This window comes from Notamacropus eugenii, chromosome 3 (assembly GCF_028372415.1).
Source record: "Notamacropus eugenii isolate mMacEug1 chromosome 3, mMacEug1.pri_v2, whole genome shotgun sequence".
Taxonomy (NCBI): Eukaryota; Metazoa; Chordata; class Mammalia; order Diprotodontia; family Macropodidae; genus Notamacropus; species Notamacropus eugenii.
The window spans coordinates 335880211-335905048 of NC_092874.1; the positions used below are offsets into that span (position 1 = coordinate 335880211).

Genomic DNA, 24838 nt, shown 5'->3' on the forward strand with positions numbered 1-24838 from the left:
GTCATTTGCATATCATGCCTTCACTTCCCTAACGTCATGGTCCTCTTCCAAATGACAAACAACAAAAACCTCTCATCTATGTTCTGATTTGTACGTAGTCTCTTCCATTAGAATATAAGCTCCTTGAGGGCAAAGAATGCCCTTCTTTGTATCGCAAGCACTTGGCACAGGGTCTGGCATGTAATAATCGCTTGTTGGTTGATTTAGAGCCAGCTTCTCCTTGGTAAGGAAAATAGAAACATTAATGGTTTAGTAGTTCCACCTTCTGTTCAGTATTTGTTGGCATCCCAACCACTCCAAATAGTCCTGTCCCCTCCTTGATCTTCCTTTTACTCCCAACATGATTTTTAAAAAGTCTTTTTGGTTATCCTTCACACTCTAGATCTCTTTTTAGATTTCTAAACCTCTTCCTACATCTCTTTCTACCTTTCTAGATCTCTTTCTAGGTTTCTTTCTAGATTTCTTTCTAGATTCCTTGCTAGACTTCTTCTTTTCTAGATTTCTTTCTTTCTAGACTTCTTTCTTTCTTGATTTCTTTCTCTCTACATTTTTTTCTTTCTATCTTAAACCCATTTTACTCTGAAGATTAGACAAGTCCCTGCCCAAGTAATTGTTTCTCTTTGAAACAGCCACCCTGAGTGTCTTGCCCTCCCACCTTGATTTTTTTTCTTTTTCTAATTAAAGGGGCCATCCCTTGACTACTTCTTAAAGAGGCCTCTTCACTCTCTGTGAGTATTTGAAAAGGCTTTAGCCTAAAAGGGCCAGGGGGTCTCTCATTGTATCCTGGGCCACCTCCAGTCATCCCAGTGAATATCTGGTCACTGGATCCAGATGGCTCTGGCGGAGAAAGTGAGGCTGGTCACCTTCCACAGCCCTCTCTCACTCAAATCAAAGTCAACTACAAGTCATGTCATCATCTTGATGTCATGGTACTCTTTGAGAAGGGACAAATATGACAACATTCATCGCTAGCCTAAGCACATTCTGAGCTCCTGACATTATCCTTTGTGTTTAAACTCAGTTGCCAGCCTTAGCATCTACCATCTTTCCAGGCATGCATTTTAAAAATCTAAGATGGATGAAGAGTGCCCCAAGGGTACATCCATTCCAGTCTCTTTAGACCAAGGGTTCTTGTTAGGGTCATGGACACCTCTGGCAATCTGGTGAAACCCATGGACCCTTTTCTCAGAATAATGTTTTTAAATACACCAGGATAAAACAGAAATCAATTATACTGAAATAGTTACCAAACACATACAGGAACCCCAGGCCGCTAAGAACCCCTGAGATCTCTAAAACACTCCGTTTTTAAAATTTGTGTTCATGTTCTCAGCATTTCATTTCTGAGATATTCCCATTCCTCCTGTATTGAATTCTCCCATACAATTTTAGATTAAAGTCCAGGTCTCCCTGGATCTGAGGTTAATGTTCTCTTTTATACAATGTAGTTCTTGTCAAGGTTTGAAAACTGTCGTTAGAAGAACTGAAACTTACAGACAGAATACGTGGCTACCCTGCTGATCATCTTTTCCTCTGGTTTTTCTTAACACTGCTATCTCCTGGTTTTCTTCCTCATATGCACCATCTTCCTCATATCTCCCACAGTTCTGTCTTAGGCCCTCTTCCCTCAATTGTCTTCCTGAGTGATCCCATCAGTCTCCATGAGTTTAATGGATCCATATATCTAGCACCAGTCTCTCCTCCATGCTCCTATTCCACATCATCAATTGCTTATTGGACAGTCTTCATTTCCAGTCCAAGAGATATCTTAACTTCAAACATATCCAAAACAAAACTTTTCCCCCAAACCTCTTCCTTTTCCACCTTCCTTCCAATCCTCCAGGCTCATATTCTTTGAGTCCACCCTCTCCTTCATACCACACACCCAATCTTGCTGTTTCTTCATTCACATCCCCTCCATCTGACCTCTTCTCTTTACTCACAGTCACTATCTCAGTTCAGGCCCTCATCACCTCTTACCCAGATTATTACAATAGCCTCCTACATGGTATCCCTGCCTCAAGGCTCTCTCCATTCCATCTTTTTCAGAGCTGCCAAGTGGATTTTCCTTAAGCACAAATTTGACCATGTCACTCCTCTACTCCATAAACTTCAGGGGCTCCCTACTACTTTAAGATCAACTATCAACTCCTCTAGTTAGCTTTTAAAGCCTGTCACAATCTAGCCCCCAACACAGTTTTCTAGCCTTATTGTACATTAATCCTCTTCTTGTATATGATCTAAACTGTTCTCTTAATTCCTTATGCACTCTCCTCTTCCACTTTTCATCTGCCTGTTTTTGCAGAGGATATGCCTCGAACCTGGAATTCACTCCCTCCTCACGGAATCCTTCCCTTTCCTTCAAGTACCACCTTTACATGGAAGGTTTCCTGATCCTCCTAAAAGCTAGGTATTTATCTACTTTGTATTTCTTCTCCTCATGTTTATTCCATACATACTTGACTATGTACTTGTTATCTTCTTGCAACATAAGCTCTTTAAGAGTAGGGATTGTTTTATGCTTTGCATTTGTATCCCTAGCACATTGTCTGCCTTAATAAAGGCAGGCTGACTCAATGAGACACCAGGAAACAACCTAATTGATTTTAATCATTCAGAAAATGCCCCCTGCCAACTCATCTGTTACTATTGGTGTTCAGCTACTTCGGTTGTATCTGAATTTTCATGACCCCATTTAGGGTTTTCTTGACAAAGATAATGGTTTGCTATTTACTTCTCCAGCTCATCTTACAGATGAGAAAACTGAGGCAAACAGGGTCAAGTAACTTGGCCAGGGTCACACAGATAGTAAATGTCTGAGGTCAGATTTGAAGTCAGGAAGAGGAGGCTTGCAGACCCCAGGCCCAGCACCCAATGCACTGCGCCATCTAGCTGCCCAATTCACCTGCTGCTGCTGCCTAAAACTTCACAACTTAGCTACAGTTTCCAAAAATGGTTTCTAGCATCTTAGCAGGAATTAATTACATCAAATGCTTTCTTCTCTAACAAAGATACATAGGTACCTGGAAAGTGTAAATTAAAAATAAATAGGTTTTTTTTTTTAAAAAAGAGGGGATTAGTAGTGATGGTTTGGGGCAGGAACCGAGGCTACGGAGTCAGTTTTGGACAGGAAAAAGTCATGAGAGCCATATGTGGGACAAGTTCTTAGCAGAGTTAAGGAGTCTGAAAAGTTTTTCTAAATTTATTTATTCTGTATTTATCCCACTTTTTTTTCTGGATTCCTGCCCCAAACCATCACTACTAATCCCCTCTTTTAAAAAAAAATTTATTTATTTTAGTTTACAACATTCAGTTCCACAACTTTTGAGTTCCAAATTTTCTCCCCCTCCCTTCTCTCCCCACTTTCCAAGAGTGCATGTAATCTGATATAGGCTCTACATATACATTAAACATTTTCACATTAGTCACATCTAATCCCCTCTTTTCTTTTCTTATTTCTTTGTTTATAAAAGATACTTCCCAAACAATCTCCCTGTATCCCCTCCAAAAATATATTCCCTGAAAACAATCAGGCTAAAGTACACCTAGTCATACATAGCACCGTCCATTCTTTCCTAATCATTTTGCAAGCTCACTACTCTCACAATACTTTGTGTACTTTTATCAATACCGACTATATCCTTCCCTATAAGCCCTACTTAGGCAAAACAAATAGAGGAAAAAAACCCCAAACTTCTTCTAACTTTCATTCACAGCCCTCAAAATTCAACACAGGGACCTACAAAAAAGACAGAAGTGAACCTAAGAGGTCTGTCCAATAGGCTGCCCTCCATGTTGATAGCCTACAAATCCTGACACTTTTTTCGGTGAAGAAATAAGTTGGAGGCGATCCAGAAAACTGAAAAGTTCTGAGAACCACAGTGTTGTACACACGTGCTACTGACTGTGGAATGCCTGACACAAGGACACAAGAGGGCGCCAATCTCTAAGTTTTACCTGCTATGGCATGGTTGTGAGGCCCTCCCTGAAGTCCTGGGAAAACAGCTGAATTAATGAGTGACTCCAGATTGTACATGGTCTCTTGGCCTGTTTTAGAGTCCACACTGCGCACTCCTAGAGAAGGAAAAAGTGAGAAGGAAAATCACTCAGCCATCCCCCGATTCTTTTCTCCCTGAGTTCAGATGGATTAGAAAACGCCAAAGCACGCTGAAGCCTTCTCTAATAGGTTAGAGAAGACCAGGCAGTGAGATGTAACTTTAGAGGAATGAGCACACTCATAGATGGGAAATCTGATCCAGGAGAGAGATCTCTTGACCTTCTCTTTGGCACTGACTGGCTACTCTGCAGACGGTCATTTCACCTGAAGTATTAGCCATTATAATAAATATTAGAAGGATTTATTAATCTCCTGGAATCTATAGGATCCTACAAAGGATACAGAGTCTATTGATAAGTAACCACAGTAAAAGGTAGAATGTGATTAGTGTGAACAGAAGAGATGAAAAACAATGTGTCCAGAGATCACTTCCAGCTTGAGGGCTTGGGAAAGACGTGAGGGAAAAGGCTGGGCCTTTAAAAACAAATAAGATTTTAATAGGTGAAAGGGAGAATAGTACAGGCAAAGGTATGGATGGTATGAATGTATAAGGTCAATTCAGGGAACAAGGAGTGGTCCCCCATGGCTGGACTACAGAGAGGATGAAAGAAAATAGCTGGAGATAAAGCCAAAGATCTACTGAAACCAAATCCTAGAGGGAAATAAATACCAGACTTAAGGAGTCTGGGCTTTATTTTGTAGGTCTACCAATAAAGTCACTATGGCTTGAACCAAAGTGGCTCAGAGCTTCCTTCGTGACCTGAGCTCCTATTCCTGCCAAGGTAACAGAATCACAGGTCTTTCACAAGAGGGGCTGGGTCTAAACAAGCTGGGCAGAAATGCCAGTGTGTTCCTGTTTAAATTTTATGGAGTCCCACCTTTTCTGTAGAAGATCATGCCAGCCCGGCAACCTCGAAGAGTTTTGTGTGTGGTGGTGGTCACCACATCACAGTGTTCAAAGGGGGAGGGGACGACCCCAGCGGCCACTAGTCCGCTAATGTGGGCCATGTCAGCCATAAGATATGCCCCATTATTATCTGCAATCTTCCGCATGCGGCCATAGTCCAGATTCCTGGAATAGCAGCTGATTCCTAGGATGAAAACAAAAGAAATGTTAGGTTTCAAAAAGCACTGGCAGGCTGAGACCCAATCTGAATGCTTGACTACAGTGTCATGTTTAAAAATACGTATTTCTGAAAGCTCTCCCTTTACTGCTACCCACACCCCAAGTCATTGGAAACAAAGATGAGATATGCATCTAGAGAACATTATTTTACCAAGTACAAAAGATCTACCCTCTTGTCAGTATCCAAGTGCCCCCCAAATTGTGCCACTGGGGATTCAGAACCACCAGAAAGCAGAAGCCAAATGCTCCATGTATGGCACAGCTTTGGTCAGATCTCTGGACAGCTGCCCACCAGATATTTTACCCACTCTAACACTCAAGCAACCTCTCTTGTTCATTTATTTCAGTCATGTCCAATTCTTTTCCTGGCAGAAACATTGAAGTATTTTGCCATTTCCTTCTGCAACTCATTTGACAGATGAGGAAACTGAGGCAAACAGGGTTAAGTGATTTGCCCAAGGTCACACAGCTAGTGAGTGTCTGAGGCCAGACTTGAACTCAAGAAGATCAGTCTTTCTGACCTCAGGCCTGGTGCTCTATCCACTGTACCACCTAGCCGACCCTGCTCTTTAATCCCCATCCAGGTAAGCCCTACCCTTCTCAACTCCTTATCCTATTTTGTCTTACATTGTACCCTCTGGAACCCCCATTCTTTTATTAAACCAGCTTCCCTCTCCTACATCTATCTATCTCACATTCCTTCCATCTTCTTTCACTCAGGCAGAGCTGGTTCCCTCCGAAGTACACTTCATCCATATCATACCATGTCCCAGAATCACACAACTAGAATGGGAGGCTAACTGGAAGTTAAGTGAGAAGTCATCTAGTCCAATGTGCTAATTTTAAAGAGACTGAGCCTAAGGTTAATGAGGCAGGTTGGATGCTTCTTCTGATATGCCCAACCAGAGCATGGTAGAGTGGGCACGCTCTCTTTGCCAACACTCCTGAGTCACTTCTCTTTCTCTGAGGCTCACACCATCCACCTCTATCACTGTCCAGATGTTGGCTGAAGATAACTACCAGCCCCCAAAGCACTTCTCCCCTTCCCAAAGGAGTTCAATAACTGGCCCACAGAATTCCCTTTAACCCTTGCCTAAATGTTTGGGGACTTCAATGTATACTTTTATATCACCTCAAATACTGTGGCTTCCTAGTCCATCAACCAAAAACACCACAATCTGCACCTCTGCTCCACCTCAGCCACCTTTGATCTCATTGATGACCTGTTTGAACCTCCATCCAGAACAATCTTTCCTTGGACCACAACCTCTAATCCTTTCACTTCACCCTCACCCGCCCTCCTCCTAGACCCACTCTTCATTCTCACTTAGCTCACCAGGGCCTCCACATCTTCCTCTATCCTCAGTCCATTATCCTTCTTCCAGCCTCACTTTTCTTTCCTCACCATTCACTAGTTAAACTCTACAAGATCCTTTACCCTTGGTTGCCTTATCCAATTACCACTCATGCCTTGCCAAACCACATGCCCGTCATCACCCAACTTTTACAGTCCTACTCACATTGTCCTAAAGACTGCAGGCACATTGGAACTACCTGGATTCATTACAAACTTGTGCTATCATATCTCAACGATCTAATCCCACTGCTGCACAAATATCCTTTTATGGTTGGTTCTACTGTTCTCCAAACAGCAGCGGTTCCAAACCTCTTCTCTTCTCCAGTCCCCTTCTCCTCTCATCTATTCTACTAGAAAATCAAGGCCATCACAAGCTTTGACTTCACCCCCATTCCATATCTCAAACCCAACACCATCACCCACTCGTTCCTCCTCTGCTTCAGTATTTAACAAGGAAGGGTCCCTTCTTGCTTAAGGCCATCTGCTTTACCCCCGTCTTAATCCCATCCTCTTCCATCTCCTCTAGTCATCTGCCCCCTTGATTCCTCTCTCTCACCTTTAATCTTTCCTTATGCACTGGATCCTTCCAGACCATCTAAAGACATGCTCCCTTTTCCCCTCACCCTCTTGATCTTTCTTGGCTGCTGGCCTCTTACTTTTCTTCCTTTCGTAGTCAAATTTCCAAAAAGAGTTTGTCAACATGCATATGCCATTTACTCCCCTCCAATTCACTTCCAACCACTTACAATCTGACTTCTGACCCCAAGGTTACCAAAAATCTCTTCATTGACAATCCAAAGGTCTTACTTGACCTCTCAACAACTTTGGATACTGTCAGCCAAGTTTTTTCCTCCTTGATATTCTCTGTTTACTTGGCTTCTGACCCTCTGGTTGGCTTCCTACCATTTCCTTCTGAGTATCCTTTGCTAGATTTTCATAATTTTCTGGTTTATAAGTTTGGGAATTCCTCAAGACTCTATCCTACGCCCTCTCTTCCTCTCTCTTTATATTCCCTTGGCTATCTCAGCAGTTCCCAGGAATTCAATTACAATTCTATATAGATATCTCTGAAATCAATATATCAAGTCTAATTTCTCTCTCAACTTCTAGGCTCATAAGTCTGCTGGATATCTTATAAACATTTCGGACCCAAATCATGTTTTCTTGTAAACCTATCCCTCTTCTAAATTTCTCTTTTTCTGTTAAAGGTACCACCATATTTCCAGTCACCAAGGATGGCAACCTCAGAGTTACTTATCCTTGTCTCATTCTTTGCTGTTACCTCTAAACTGCCAAGTCTTACTACTTTCCACATTATCTTATGTCTGTCCCCATTCCTCATTCTACACAGCCTCTACACTAGTTCCAGTTCTCATCTCCTCTCAACCAAGCCAGTTCAATGAATAAGTCTCCTTGCTTGCAGCCTCTTTCTTCTCTAAACTGATATTCCTATAACACAAATCTAACCAGGTCACTCAAAAATCTTCAGTGGCTCCCTACTGATTCTTGAATAAAATATTAAATCCTCAGCCTGTAACTTAAGTTTTCCACAATTTGACTTTTACCTATTCCAACCTTATTCCATATTATTACCCTTTACATAATCTATAACATTCTACCTCCAATCCATGTGCTTTTGTGGAGGCTGCCCCTCATGTCTGTAATACATACATACATATATATACATATATATGTTTGTCCCTCAAAATCCCTGGATTCCTTTAAAACATAGCTCCTTCATCCACAAAGCTCCTGATGGAAAGCAATGACATGTTTCAAATCAGTCATGAAAATCTCTCCAGGAGTTAACCTATTAGGCCTCTCCGGGCTCCAAATTCCTCTACATTTCTAAGGAATTTGCAGGAAAACTAACAGCGCCCTTCTAGAATGAAGGCAAGATTATGCTCAGATTCAAGGAACTCAGTGAAATCAAGGAAGAGCCTCAGCAGTTAAATGGGACTAGAGAGGGCTTAATCTGACAGAAGGTCATGTCATATGGTTCTATCAGAAGGTGAGATTGCTTTCTTCCTAGCTAATTACCTGCAATAATCAGCTTTGGGTGGAAGAGGCGGGCATTTTCTTCTAGTTTGTCATAGTCAATATAGCCAGTATCTGGGTTCACCTGTCAAAGGACAGTAAGAAGACAAAGCTCGTCAAGTTAAACAAGAAGTTCCTCTCTCCCTTTAGACTCATCCCACGTAGTAGATGGTCAATAAACATTTATTCAGTGCCCACCATGGAGCACTGTGCTAAGTGCTGAGGATACAAATAGCAAAAAGCTGGTCCCAGTCCTCTGGGAGTTTACAATTTAACAGGGGAAGATAACACACCAAAGAAAGAAGGGCAGAAGGTAACAGCACCACGGTAACAGTCAAGGAAGTTCAAAATTACTGCAGCAGGGAAGGAAACGAGTTTGTGGTTTTGGTTGTTAGTGAGATTTCTTCCTCTACACCAGGCCTGCACAACCTTCGGCCCACGGGCACGCCAAAGGATTTCAGGTGGTCCATGAAAAGTGTAGAGGAAATCCTTGGGTGGGCTGCAGGTTGTGCAGGTCTGCTCTAGACAAATCAAGGGACACTCCTCTACTCAAACATGTGCAAATATAATCATGTTTTCTTCTGTCCCAAAAGGCAAATTAAGGTGACTAATACTGAGACACTTAGGGCATGGAAAGGAAATAACCAGCAAATCGGAGGTGTAGGAAAGACAAACCAACCTCCTAGATAGTGGATTAGCCAGCAAGAGAACACTTGTTACTTCTTAATGTCACCAAAAAAGTTACAGCCACAAAAAAGGCAATACTTTGTCTCTAGGGCTGCATGTCTGGCTACAAAGTAACCAAAAGTGTCACATCAGATCAAATTTAGATCATAACATGACCCTTCAGCGGTGGCAACAAGGAATTCACTAAGTCATAAAGAGAATTTTGTTCAACAGAAAATTGAACTATAGTCAGAAGTTGTCATCTTGAGTTGACTTCTTCAGGACCAACAAAGGTATGTAGAGTCACAAAATCACTGAATCAGAAGCAGTCTTAAGAAATTTAGTTCATTATGAAATCTCAACTACAGGTACAATGGTGTCATTTGTCTCTAAATGCTGTTGTCAATTGATGAATGAGGATGCAGCATGCAGGTCTTTATTACATCTCATCTACTGATAGGTGAAGCAGAATGAGAAGCAGCCGAAAAGCAAGGCCTGTCTTCAGTGACTGATGTATGGACCCACTATCTTCCATTAGGCAATACTAGAGGTTTCAGAAAAAACTCTTACTAGGAAACAAAGCCTCCCTCCCTTACCTTATACGGCATGGACTCAAAAAAGATGGAAGTGGCAGAGACTTTCTTCTTATCTGTCATGAACCCATGGGTGAGGTGACCCCCATCAGGCAGATCTAGACCCATAATCCTCCCATGCGGTTCCACCAGGGCTGTGTACACAGCAAAATTTGCAGGAGAACCTAGAACAGAGAGCAGATGACCTTTACTGTCATAGTGCCCAAGTTCAATGCCACCAACTGGAAATTAAGCCTTCAACCCTGGCAGCATCCCCCCAAAGACTGTGTACCAACTTTCTTACCCCAGGGTGGCTGCGGGCAAGGATGGCCTTACTTATCTATGCTGTTTCTATAGTATTACTTTAGGAAGACCAGGAAACCATTCTTACCCCCACCCCATTCCAAAATATCTTCCTTACAAGCCAAGTGTATCACTGAAGTCTGAAATTCCAACACTAGAGAATCCATTAACTTTGTTCATTCTTAAAATGCAAATACTCTTACAATGACCTACGCGTTTTTCACACCTGAGTTTGAATTAGTGATCAGATCCCTCTGGGGCAAACTAGGAGCGCCCATGGAGAGATAAATAAGGAAGGTTTTGAGAGATAAAGTAGAGTCAAGGCAGTGCTATGGGAGGACAAGCTTAGAAAGCCTTTGGTCACCAAGGGGCATGAGTAAATGGGTCAGATATTGGGGAATGTGCTGAACATAGGGGGGAAAAGGCTGTGTTTATTTCAATGCTGCATCCAGAGCCAGTTTCAGGTTGGTATTTCAAACTTCTTTCCTAGGGCATGGAAGACATAAATCCATATAGTTCTAAGCTGGATAGAACTACACAGACATGGCAATTACCTGAGTATGGCTGAACATTGACGCCCCAGCTTTGTGGATCCAGGCCATAGACCTGCAGGGCCCTCTTCTGACACAGAATCTCCAATTCATCCACAAACTGAGTGCCACCATAATACCTAAAGCATAATTAGGAAGAAAGTCTTACAAACATCCCAGGACTTAGTAAAATGTCTAAATTGAATACAGAGAGAACAGATTTTTAGGGAATTCAAGCAATTGGGCACCTGAGAAGGAAGGAATGAAAACTCTCTCAAGGGGACATTTTCTAATTCCATGTCCATTTGAAGCAGAATTGTGGTAGTGGAATAAAGGGGGGACTTGGGAGTTAGAAGATATGGATGTTTACTCACTAGCTGGGTCACCTAGGTTAAATCTGAAATGACTGGACTTCAGTTTTCTCATCTGTAAAATGAGAGGATTATCCCTATGATGCTAATGTTTTTATTAATAACTGGAACCTGCTTCCTGTTGGGCAGTAATCTCTGGAGAACCAAGCTAAACTGGGGAGGGACAAGGAAACCACTCAATGTTAAGAGTTGGAAGGCAGCCCCTACCACTAGAGGCTAATCTTCATCAAGTCAACTGACCAGTAACTTTCCTAGGAGTTATGCCTTAACATCCTCGTCCTCCTAATTGGCTTCCATCATTCTGGAAGACAGGAAAACTAGGGTAAGAAGGAACTGAGATCTAGAAATCTGCTCTAAGCAGGCTGACCACACTGTAGAGTGGTAGTAAAGGCTAGGAAAGGTAGTAAAATAGGAGTGGGATGAGTCATGGCTTAGTCAAAGGCTTGGTCTTACTCTGAAAACTTCAGTTGTGTTGACTCTACAGGAATTCAAACTTTCAGATTCCCTTACTTCCTAAGGAGTAAACCTCAAGCATTGGGGAAAATTATGAAAAATCTTCTGAGTTTCTTTAGAAAAATGAAGAAATCACATGTCCCTCTAAAGTCCTTTCTAAAATCCTTGGAATGGCCCCTTGGGACAAAAAGGTTTTTCTTAGGGTAGTAGATATGATACCATAAGACATTAACTCTGATCTGGTTCACACCATTGCCTCTATCTTTTTTCCACTAAGAAAAGATTAAGATATCAATGGAAGGAGAAGGTGTATTTAACTTCAAAGGAATGAGAGTGTCTAGGTTGCTCAACTTTCTGGTATGTTAACCCAAACTATATTTTAAGATATCTTTTCCCTGTTCAAGATTCTTATAAATGTTATCTCAACTCCTGGAGTGAAGTTATGTCAAAGGGCACAGGAGACTACACCAGGTTGGACATCTCTCTCTTTAAGCAAGAAGGAGTTTGGATGTAGATTAATGTCAAATTAAGCCTAAATCTCAAAGTATAGTTTTAATATTAATTTTTTTCTTCAATAACCAGCTCTGTTCACATACCTCTGGCCTGGGAATCCTTCTGAATACTTATTATTCAAGCAAGAACCCAAAGCTTCCAGAACTGCTCGGCTTGCAAAATTCTCTGAAGCAATCAGTTCTAACCCAGTCTTCTGGCGATGATTTTCTTTCTTAATGATCGTATATACCTGATGAGAGTAAAATATATCATGAAAAAAGTCAAATTTTCCAAACCACAAATCTGCTTCCACCAAAGTAACAGCATCTTAAAAATAAGAGTTAAGAAAGTAGGTCCTGTTTTTTGGTAGGTCCCATTTTGGGGCTCTGGTGGCTAGAAGCCCAATACAATCCTAAGGGGGAAGGTGTGAATTTCACTTGTTATCTAAGAAAGAACCAATAGTTTAGAAAAGGAGCTGAGGGAAAAAAATAAAATAAGATTACGATGGTTATCATTATGGTGGAATTTATTTCTATTGTATAGGTATCATTTGATCTGTTCTAACTGTACAATGTACATATTATGTATAAATATGATATATTTATACTTAATATGTCATTATGATGAAGCTAATTCTAAATTACAGCCCTTCAGGATCTTAACCTTTAAAGGACTTATATAAGCATTTGTTATGAGAGGAATCCGTTGATTATAAAGGAAAAAAAAACACAATGGGAAACAGGAGACTTGAATTCTAATCTCAGGGCTGCTGTTACTTACTTAGGTAACATCTGGCAAGTTCTTTACCTTCTCTGGGTCTATTTCCTCATCTGTAAATGAGCTTAGACAAGATAATCTCTAACCTTAGAGATAATCTCTAAGGTTCATTCTAACCCAAACATTTTATGATTCTGTAATCTAGAGAGGCAGCCCAATGTATAAAGCGTTGGACTTGGAAATCAGCAAAACCTCAGTTCAAATCCCACCTCAGACAATTTCTATCTGGGGGACCTTGGGTAAGTCATCTTTTCAGGAAAGTTATCTTTTTTTATCAGCCTCAGTTTCCTCATTTGTAAAACTGGGATAATAGCACCTAGTCTTACCAGATTGTTGTGAGAACCAAATAAGATATGTAAATCACCACATACATGTTGGCTATTATCATGTAAGCATTTTTCCTGGTGTTGCTCAACTTTCTGGATATCTTAGATATAGATTTACATGAACTGAGCCCAAATCTCAAAGCACAGTTTTAGTATTAATATATTCTTTCAACAACCTCTGCGTTCACATTTATAAGGCTGTCTTTTATAAAATTAATTCAATAAATTCAATATAGATAAATCTGTCTTTAAACAAAAGTCCCAAAGTGATAATAGTGAAAGCAATAATGTTAGCAATAACAGCTAGCATTTATATAGCACTTTGTGATTTGCAAGCGTTTTACATAAATTATTTCATTTGAATTTTCACCCCAAATCAAAAATTTCACAAAGAATAAGTATAATAAATTATTGTTCTCCAAGGAAAAAAATCCTTTTTAGTGGACAATGACGAGGACAAGCACATTCCTACACATAGGTGTTCTCCAGCATAAGCATTCATTATTACCAAGTGGTCTCTTACCTCCACATCATTGTCTTTCAGGGGCTGTATCAGCATGTTTCTGTGGGCCTCCCAGAGGTTACCTTTATAGTTTTCTCCATTGACTGTTGATGCCATACTTTTGGTCTAAAGATTCCTAAAACTGAAAGAGGGGGGTGCAAAAAGAAAAAAAAAGAAACTGCAAATCTTCAAAATGAAAGACAATGAAAACTCTCCCTAGCCCATAATATTTCCATTATTACAAACACGCTGAATGAAAACTTGTACTCATTTCAAAAATGTTTGCCTATTCTCTCCCTATAACCAACTTGAAATAAAAATGGAAGTTAGTAAACAAGCTACAGATTCATAACAAGAATAGTTCTCACGTATAAAACAAGAGCTCTTTCTTTACAATAACCCTATGAGATTAACAATTCTAGAAAACTCAGGCTCTGAAAGACGGTATCACAGTCACATAGCTAATAAACTGGGATTGGAACCCCAAGGCTAGGGCTCTTTCCAATACACAATGTTATTTTCTTAAAAAGACATAGCTAACCCATACATTCTACACATTATTTAAATTCCACCTCCCTCAAGAAACTTTTCCTCACCCCACCAAGCCAGAGGATCATAAATTCCCTTCTCTAAATTCCCATACATAATAATACTATTGTGGTTACTTGTAATGGTAATTAACTTTTCCTTTCCTCGGGGCTAAGGGCTAAAACTGTGTATTGATTAATATTAACAAGTTAGATAAGCATCAGCCAAAAGAATGGGGATGTTTACCCTACAGAAAAGAAGATTAGGGAGGCCAAGGTAACTGCCTTCAAGTGGTTAAGGCTAGGCAAGATATGAGGCAAAGAACGGTCTCTTTTACATAGTTTAAAAAAAAATATGGGAGGGTAAGACCCTGGCCAAACCCCTAGCAGAAACAAACTGCTGTTTACACTGAATCTGAGCCACCTGGGTCCAAACCACTGCCAAGAGAGGGCTTGGGTTGGGAGCCATTGTTGGCTAATCAATAAGAGTCAGAGTGGTTTGAGTTTAAAGTATGTTCCGTAAGAAAGAAATCTAGCTTGTAAACCCCAAGATATTTTTCGAGGTTACATTCCTTTGGGCAGAGAACCTGCAAGTAAGCGTATGATACCCTTACCAGCAAGAGGAAGAGGAGGGAAGGAGAGAAGGAAAGAGGGAGGAAGAAAAGGAAGGAAGGATAGAAGGAAGGAAGGAGGGAGCTGCACTGCCCAACTGGAACTAGCCAGTTGAGTCCCCAGTGGGCAGTTCCTACTACTCACAGTTGTTATTTGTCCTTTGCCCTGGTAGAAGACCATGACATCAGGAAGGTGACATGCAAGTGAATTGGGTTTGATTGAAGGAGGGCTGTGTCTCCTCCAGAGCAATCTGGGTCCAGTGGTAAGATACAGATCAGGATAACTGGAGATAGCCTTGGAAGCTGTGGGAGACTTTGGCTTTTTCAAGTTCAGGTTTTCCCAGGTCTCAGTCTGACTGAGGCAATGCCCATTCAATTATTAAAGCTAGATAAGAAATAAGGCAAAAGAACGGCCTCTTTTACCTAGTCAAATAAATAAATAAATCTCGGAGTGGAAGACCCTCAGTCAGACCGAGATCTCAAAAAGATCTTGGCTTAAACAGGCCAAAGTCTCCCACAGCTTCCAGTCATCTCCAGTCATTCTGATCTGTATCTTTCCACTGGACCCAGATGGCTCCCTAGTGAGAAGGTGAGGCTGGTGAGGGCACAGCCCTTCCTCTCAATCACCTTCCAGATGTTATGGTCTTCTTCGACAAGGAAGGACAGACACCAACAACATATAGAAGCCAAACTGTTCCGTTTGGCCCCAGAGAGCAGAACTAGTAGAAATGGGTAGAAGTTGAGAAGAGGCAGATTTAGGCTTGATGTGAAGGAAAACTTCATATCAATTACAGTTATCCCAAAGGGGAATGAGTTGTCTTGGAAGGCAGTGAGATCCTCTTGCCCTGCTTCATTAGAAGTCTTCAAGGAAGGGCTAGGTGACCACTTCCTGTTAAGTTGTAGAAAGGAGATATTCTCCAACTTCGAAATTTCATGAAAAGAAATAGGTTGCCTCCAGACTCACGTAAGGGGTATAGTAGACATATAAAGGCAGCTAGAGGGCACAGTGGATAAAGTACCAGGCCTAAAGTCATCTTCCTGAGTTCAAATCTGGCCCCAGACACTTACTAGCAGTGTGACCCTGGGCAAGTCACTTAACCCTGTTTGCCTCAGTTTCCTATCTGTCAAATGAACTGGAGGAGGAAATGGCAAACCACTCCTGTATCTTTGCCAAGATAACCTCAAAATGGGGTCAAGAAAAGTTGGACACAACTGAAACAACTCAACAACAACAAATATAGGAGGGAATGACTGAATAAATTAAGCATGACTGTTATTAAATATCATTGGGCCATAGGAAATGACAAAAGGAATATATTCTGAGAAGCCTGGGAAGATTTGCACAAACTGGTACAAAGGGAGACTTATAAAAGAGTATCAGTGAAACATTAAAAATACAAGGAATAAGAGGAATTTCACAAGGAAATAGAGACAAGAAGGGGAGTGTTGGTACGACTATGTTAAATTTAATATACACTTTGTAAAGAAAAAACAAGCTACACATAAATGAGATTCATGATTTCAGTGTTCATTAACTTCCATTACAAAGAAAAAATTTTAAATTGTATAAAAGAAAAACAAGGTTTTTAAATCACAGGACAGGTGAATACTACATCTCTATAAATAATACAATAAATTTTATTGCTACTAGAAAGTATATTGCTAAAAAATATAATAACTCTTAACTGGGGCTTTCCAGTAAAGATAGATAGTAATAAGAGATTTAGAAGGCAGCCAGGATCCCCAGATAGCCTTCAAAACAACAAATAGAAACACCAGGGAAGAGAAAAAAGGCTACAATATACATAATAGAGAACTGGCAGATGGGCTCCTTCGTCCTCAGAGACTGTGCTGGTGAGTCTTCTTGTTGGTTTCAGAGCCTCCAGGTTATAAAATATGGCTCCCATTGACCTCTCCAGCCTTCTAAGATCCAGAAAAAACTGGACTGCTCTATGTTCTCACTTGGTTCCTACCTGGCCTCTATGCATTATTAAATACCAAGTTTCTCTGGCTGACCATCTTGGTTTTGGCTCTGCTCATGGGCCCAGCCCCACAGAAATTTCTATTAAAGCCTTCTCAGGTGTGTGCAAGCCCAGGGACTCATCCCCCTTCTTCTTTTCACTGATGATGGGTAAGGCCCAGAGAGTGAAGAGGGACCAGGGCAAGGTCTAGGACCTCCAGCCAAAGAAAGTATTAGAAGTAAGAACTTATAGAATCATTCTACGAATGATGGTGACATTATACTGATGGTTTCTACACACTTCTTCTACCCTTCCAAGAAAGGGAGAAGAAAACCATCACATAAGGTCCCTAGAGTCCTAGTTTCCACTGTGTGTGAAGGGTAAGGAAAATGGTGGATGAAAACAGTAATCAATGACCAACAGGAACCCCCCCCAAATATTTTTTTAAAAAAGATATCTACAATATTTCTGGCATTTATTTGTCTCCACTTTTCTGTTTCTATTATCACCTGCCTAGACTATTGGGGGGCAGGACTGGGGGGGGGCAGCTGTGCAGTATCTGGTGCTGTATCAGGCCTAAGCTGAGTTCAAATACAGCATCAGACATTAGCTGTGTGACCTTAGGCAAGTTACTGAATCCTGTTTGCCTCAGTTTCCTTATCTGGAAAATAAACTGGAGAGGAAAATGGCAAACCATTCCAATATTTCTGCCAAGAAAACCCCAAATGGGGCCAGGAAGAGTCAGACAGGACTGAAAATGGCTGTATTACAGCATCATCCTAAAAGTTATTCATGGGGCCATTCCCTTCCCCGCTCCAATCCATCCTTCATGTCACAGTATCATAGACTTAAAACATTTAGAAGGGACTTGGAGGTTATTTAGTGCGAAACCTTCATTTTATAGATGACAGAACTGAGTCCCAGAAAGGTAAAATAAGTTGCCCAAAGTCATACAAGTTAAATAAGCGGTAGAGACACAGTCTGAATGAAGGTTCTCCTCTCCTTAAATCAAGGCTTGTTCTAATGCAGCAGATTTTCTCAGTCACTGTCAGAATAATCTTTAAGGAGATATCTGGTCAACCTTTGACCTGGAAATCTTCAGTCTATTTTTACATAGGATTTACTAGCATGAATATTCTCCCTGCAGGTGTAAGGATTCTAGGAATTAACGTGTCTTCTAAACTATAAGCTTTCTGGGTTGTTTTTAAAAACTGCCTTTGGCAGCTACTTTTTCCAGCAAATATTTTTTTGTAATGAACTTTGAATAATTTTCACCTAAGACAGACGTTTTATGTAAATACTCAAAGGACAGCTTATTTGCTAAAGTTACGTAAGAAGTGTTAAGTGCACTTTCCTGCATTCCAAACTCACCATTTCTGGGTTGGGTAACTTTGAATAATTGCTAACACTTATCAGGCTTTACAATTCCTATTATCTCAGTTGATCCTCACACCAACCCTGTGAGGTAAGTGTACTATTATCACCATTTTACTGATGAGGAAACTAAGGTAAATGGAGGTTATTGCCAGGTAACACAACTAGTAAGTTTCTGAAGCAGGATTTGAATTATCTCTGCTTCCCGGCCGAGCCTTCTATCCCCTTCTATCACCTAACCACCCAAATCTGGATCTCACTTTTCCTCATCTGTAAAACAAAGAGGTTAAACTATGTACTTCCGAGGGCTATACCATTCCAAATCTCTGATCCTGTAACTATCTGCTAGGCAAACACGAAGTTAGAAATAAAAAATATCAAGGTTATTATTTAACTCCACTTATTTTCTGACAGTAACAAAAAACCAAACAGAGCAACCCCTAACCAAGTTTGACCTTGGGCCTGCTTTCTTGTTAGCATTTTTATAAACCCAACCATCCCAGAAAAATACGAATCTTTGGGAATTATCAATTTAAATAAAGTCTAACAACACTCCAGTAACAGAGAGGAATTACTTCCCACTGATAAAAGTATTTCATATGAGTATAAAGAGTTAAATATAGTCCATGTTCCAGAAAGAGAAGGCAGGGCTTGAAATTATATCCTGGTTGGTCCTATGCCTAACTTATCTGCAGCAACTCTGAGCTCGGCCCTCAAGTATAGGCGATGCAGCCCAGGAAGCTTCATATTTGCTAATATACATACATTCCGCAAATCAAATTCATGTGAAAACCACAGATTCACTGAAGCTTGCCTCTTATGGTGGCTGAAAACACTCCAATCCTAGAACATAAAAACTTATATTTGAACATTAACTACTCAAGGTCAAAAAACATGAAAAGTGCAAAAGCAGCATTTCCCAGTCACCAAATAATTAAAGTCCAATGAGAAATGCCCTCTGCTAAGTGGCAGACCTGTCTTTAAAGGGCTTGTGTTCCAACAGCCTATTTCCTAACTCACTTTCACAAAGCTATTTATTTCTCTGTTGGACAATAAGTCCTTTGATTCATGACAAAAAATATTTCATCAGTGTCACTAGATGAGAATATGTTCAAAGAAAAGTTAAGAAGGATCTAAGAGAGAACAGAAATCTAAGCGAGGCAAGAGTGGGTACTGAGAGCACTGAATGGGCATGGAGAGTACAAAAGAGGCTATTTCTTGAGTCAGGAAAACCTGAGTTTAAGACCTGACTGATACATACTGGCCAAGTCATTTATCCTAGGCAAACTCTTTTAAGACTCAAAACTTTGAAGCAGTTGTCAATGTGTAAGGATGGAGGAAGTGCTATCAACCTAACTTAGCAATATCAACTTTTGTTGCACCAAATCTAATCAAACCTAGTAACTTTCAAGTTGATACCATGACATGTTTTTGTCCTTCCTTCTCAGAAAAGACCAAGACATCAGAAAGGTGATGTTATGACTTGCAAGTGAATTGGATTTAAGTGAGGGAGGATAGTGCAAAGTTTCTGGGTTTCTGGCCAAAACAGGAACAATTGCTATTTACCCTAGCTCTGGGCCATCAGGACCCAAACAATGACCAAGTGAGGCTTGGGTTGGGACCTACTGTTGGTCAATCAAAGAAAGTCAGAGTGATGTAGGTTTAAGGCATGGTCTTTAAGAAAGAAATATAGCCTGTAAACCCCAAGATATCTTTTGACGTTTCAGTGACCAAATTTACATTTCTTTGGGCAGAGCACACAAAGGTAAGGGTATGATATCCTATGTGGACAGAGGGAGAGGAGGGAAGGAGAAAAGGAGGGAGGAGGGTAAGGAAAGAGGGGAAAAAAGGAAGGAGGGAAGGAAGGATTTCACTCACTACATCACTACTCACAGTCCTGCCCCAATCCCTCTAACTACTGAATAATTCATTCACACCCTCTTCATTCAAGGAAAACACAAGGGCTAGGCTTATCTACTAGCACAAGACACAAGATTTATAAGCTGGACTCTGGATCTTTGCTATCAGCTTGCTTTTTTGAAACACCAGACTAAGCTTCTTCCCCTAAAATAAAAGTCTAAGCCTCAAGACAGAGTTGCACCTTGATGGTGAATATTTTGTCATTTATACAAGTACTCAGTGAAATACTCTGCCTTGGGTTACTTCTGTTGAGTTCCCTGGGGGTAAAGTTACCGCAGAAATGTTAAAACCCAAAGGTCAGCAATGTTAAACTCAATTTGTATAGAACAGAGGGGAATCAAAACCAGGTGGAAGAAGACAGCATAAGTTTAGGAAAAGGTATCATTCATCCATTCACTCAAGAAAAGCACAGAGATTTGGAGTCCGAGAAGTATCGCCATCAGTCACTTCCTGTGTAACCTTAGTTTATCTATAAAACGAGTGGATTGATTTAAATGACCTGAGATTCCTTCCAGCTCTAAATGCTGCGCTTCTCCAGTAATCTACTACACGAACACAACCAGGCTCTGGGGACAGTAGCAAGCAACTGGAATTTCTTCCTGGTAGGAAAATTCTCCCCCCAATCCATATTGCTGCGAATCTTTAGCGAGAGAAATCTTAGATCTAAGTAGTGAGGCTCAGACAAGGTACAAGGCTACTAAGCGCCAGAGACAAGATCTGGAAAGCTTTCTTTCAATCCAGTCCAGTACTCCCCACGTTCAGACAAGCAGCCTGTCCCCGGAGGACAGAAGATCAGAACTCCGGAAGACACATGCACACACTTTCCCCTCAGCTTGAAAAGAAAAAGTACGAAATCCATCCCTCCGAAATCTTCCACCTACTTTCGGATAGGCAACACACGCAAAGAAACCAGGTCAGGTGAAAGACCCCAATTCATCACCACCCTTTTAAGGTGATCTTCCTGGGCATGTGTAATCTTTGGCCTAATATACTTGACCTTGGCTTTGGGGGGAAAGAGCGGAAATCGGCTCATTCACCAGAAGCCAATCTGGTTCTCTGCTAGTAAGACATGCAGCCGGGCGCCCGAACTTGTGTTTCCAGTCCCACCTGGTGCCAGATGTGCAAAGAAGCCCCAGGTCCTTTCTCTCCTCACCTCTCCATAGCTTCTAAATCATCGAAGGTCCCCCAGAGGGCCACCTTTTTTATTGGGGGGGGAGATTTTTTTGTATCTAATCTGTATATCTTTGGTGAACAAATGCACGAAATGAAATATACAAGATTACAACCGAAACCAGCTCTGGCGAGATACAGTATCTAAACAGGAAAACAATAAATCCACCAAGTTCAGCCGCCACGTGAGGAACCGCAGCCCCGGAGTCACACCCGGGCTGCAAGGAGAGCTCCCCAGCATCCCGGGGAGGCTGGGGTCCAGGGCTTTGAACTCGCCCAAGGTCGGGGGGCGCGGGCGCAGCAGGTCCGGCCACGCTGATCTGGGGGAGGGGGGACCCTTCCGCTTTGCAGGACACAGAGAGGGCGGGAAATCTCCGTGGGGGGGGTGTCTGAGACCCTCTCCCACGGGCTACCCGTTAGTTGCTAGTCTCCACGGCAACACCCCCCCACACTTAGAACCCCGGGACCCTCGGAGACCCCCCAAAGACAAGAGCGCGCGTAAGCCACGTGACGCGGCGCCCCAGCGCAGCCTTGAGCGGGGCGAGGAAGCCGCGGCGGGCACAGCCCGGAGAGCCCCGACGCCGGCCCCAGTCCCCTTACCTCGGCGGGCACTAACCGGTGAGTTGCAGCAGAAGCCCCGAGCGCGACCGCCTTCAGCCCGCGGTCAGAGATGTCCCTCCGCTGAGCCCCGCCCCCTTTCCAGCCCCGCCAGATACTATAAGCGGGAATGGCTGGGGAGAGGGGAGGAGGGGGGCGGAGCCTACTCTGTCCGAGAGTGGGCACGAGGAAGCAAGCTTTGCTCCGCCCCTTCCCGCTCTGCCGGACGCTATAGGCGGGAATGGAGGTGGTGGGCGGAGCCACTCAGCCCGGGAGAGGGTACGAGCTCCGCTGCTCTGCTCCCGCCCCCAGCCCCGCCTCTTCTCGGCTCCGTTCGACGCTCGGGGCAGGAATGGCAGGGGTGGGCGGACCCCTCGGGTCCTAGGAGAGGGTACCAGGGTGCAGATTTGCAGAGAAAGGGAGGTGACCGGGCCCTAATCTGGCGCCTCTCCGTCTGGCCAGGCTAATAGGGGAGAAACAGATGCTGCTGTCAGGTGCTCCTAGACTGGAGCCCTCCCCATTTCAAGCAAGATTTTTAAAAAATTAGTTCTCATGGCATTTTCATGCCCCGGTGGGCCAAGTTCAACCAACTTGCCAACTCTAAAACTGAATTAACCTATTATTTCTCAACTGAGCACTCTCAGTTCTCACAGCTACCACCCGAATCCAAGTCCTCATTTCTTATCTGGATTTAGGCACAGCGTCAGCAAGCAGTTATTAAGCATATGTGTGTTTGTATATATAGATAGATGTGTGTGTAGATGTGTGTATATGTATATACATACATACATATGTAATTGCATATATGCGTGTGCAAATAAAGACACACATACATATAGTTCAAAACTACCATCCCCTTACCTGCAGATACTTTGTCCAAAGGAATATACATTTTGATCTCTGGAACTCCGCGAGATATCTTGGGGTTTACACGCATGATTTCGCTATTAAGGACCCAAATCACTGTGGTTCTCATTGATTGCCCAACAGGTTCCAGTCCAAGCCTCACCTGGTCATTGTTTGAGCCCTGATGGCTCAGGGTGAGTATAAATGACAATTGATTCTGTTTTGATCAGAAACCCTGAGGGTCTTCCCCTCCCAGACTGATTTGATTTTTGTTTTGATCAGGTAAAATAGACCATTCTATTAAATAGTCTCATTTCTTACCTAGTCTTAATCACAGAATGGGCATTGTCTCAGTCAAACTCAGACCTGTTAAAGTCCTTAGCTTAAAAAGGTCTCCCATTGCATCCAGGGTCTTCTCCAGTGGTCCTGATGTATATTTTGCCCCTGGATCCACTGGGTGAATGAGGCTGATGACTTTGCACAGCGCTTTCTCACTTAAATCTAATTCACTTGCAAGTCAGGCATTGCCTTCCTGGTGTTATGACGTGGTCTTCTTCCAGAACAATGGACAAAAAGCAACAGGGGGACAGTCAGTGAAAAGGCATTGAGTCAGCAGATGAAATGTCATAAGGGAGAAATAGGAAGCCAATGTTTCTGGATTGTAGAGTGTGTGGAAAGGAATAAAGTGCAGGAAGCCTGTAAAAGTAGGGGAAAAAAACCTTCCAATGTGAAAGGTTTTAAAAGTCAGAGGAGTTTATATTTGATCCTGGAAGTGATAGGTGCCACTGGATTTGAAATTGCCATGGGGAGAGACTCGGGGTAGGGATATCAATTAAAAGTCTGTTGCAGTAGTACAATCTCTGCAAAGCCAATGGTCAAATTTTTTGGAATTTTGCAAGCCAGTTGTTAAACACAGTCAGTATGAAATACAATCAGTTCCTGCACCAGAAATGTTATTTGTCAATTTAAAAGAATTAGTCCAACCAAAGCAGATGTTATTTTTAATATATTAATTATTTTATTATAATATATTATTTTAATATATTAGATTATTGTGTCTTCAATAATGAATGCTTGACTACCAAAAAATACTTTATGGAGCTAGAAAAAACAATAACAAAATTCATCTGGAAGAACAAAAGATCCAGAATATCAAGGGAATTAGGTGAAAAGAAATGCAAGGGAAGGTAGCCTAGTTGTCCTAGATCTTAAATTAAATTAATTTAATTTAGTTATATTAAATAAAATAAAATTATATATTATAAATATAATTTATAAATTAAAGTATATATTATAAATTATATTAAATCAAGTTTAATTATTTATATATTTATTGTTTATTTTTATATATTTATTATATATATTTAATATATTTATTATATATATTTAATATATATTTATTATAAAACAGCAATCATCAAAACTACTTGGTACAGGCTAAGAAGTAGAGTGGTGGATCCGTGGAATAGGTTAGGAACTCAAGATACAACAGTCAATGACTAAAGTAATCCACTATTTGATAAATCCAAAGACTCCAACTTCTGGGATAAGAGCTCACTATTTAATAAAAACTGCTGGAAAAACTGGAAAATAGTATGGCAGAACTAGGCATAGACCAACATCTTGTACTCTATGCCAAGATAAAGTAAAAATGGATACATGATTTAGATATAAAAGCTGATACTATTTAAAAAAACTAGGAGAGGAAGGAATAGTTTCCCTGTTAGATCTATGGAGAAGGGAAGAATTTATGACCAAACAAGAGATAGAAAACATTATGAAATGCAAAATGGATGATGTTGATTACATTAAATTGAAAAGTTTTGCACAAACAAAGCCAATGCAACCAAGATTAGAAGGAAAACAGAGAGCTGGGAAACAATTTTTACAGTTAGCAAAGACCTGATAAAAGGCCAGTAAAAGTCCTCTAATAAAGGCCTCATTTCTAAAATATGTAAAGAACTGAGTTGAACTTATAAGAATACAAGTCAGTTCCCAAGTGATAAATGGTCAAAGGATATAAACAGGCAGTTTTCAAATGAAGAAATTAAAGCTATCTATAGTCATATGAAAAAATGCTCTAAATCACTATTGATTAGAGAAATGCAAATCAAAATAGTCTGATGTACCACATCACACCTATCAGATTGACTAATATGACAAAATAGGAAAATGATAAATGTTGGTAAAGATGTGAGGAAATGGTTGTTGGTGGAGTTGTGAACCAATTCCAACCATTCTGGAAAGCAATTTGAAACTATGC

The 24838-nt window shown here is 41.2% G+C and overlaps 1 protein-coding gene across 2 annotated transcripts in view; it reads right to left on the bottom strand.

The window, feature by feature from the left end:
• The window catches only part of SHMT1 (serine hydroxymethyltransferase 1), a 31669-nt gene extending 9813 nt beyond the window's left edge, over window positions 1-21856 (bottom strand). Inside the window, exons 1-8 of one of the 2 annotated variants that reach the window (XM_072597090.1) lie at window positions 21733-21856; window positions 13591-13711; window positions 12069-12214; window positions 10673-10788; window positions 9840-10000; window positions 8581-8662; window positions 4936-5148; window positions 3958-4074 (exon numbers count right to left, since the gene is read on the bottom strand). In XM_072597090.1, coding sequence (XP_072453191.1) covers window positions 3958-4074; window positions 4936-5148; window positions 8581-8662; window positions 9840-10000; window positions 10673-10788; window positions 12069-12214; window positions 13591-13686 — 931 coding nt within the window. In that variant the 5' untranslated portion in view covers window positions 13687-13711; window positions 21733-21856. The remainder of the gene's footprint in view (window positions 1-3957; window positions 4075-4935; window positions 5149-8580; window positions 8663-9839; window positions 10001-10672; window positions 10789-12068; window positions 12215-13590; window positions 13712-21732) is intronic. The other variant, XM_072597091.1, reaches the window with a different exon arrangement.
• Between the last annotated feature and the right edge of the window lie 2982 nt (window positions 21857-24838).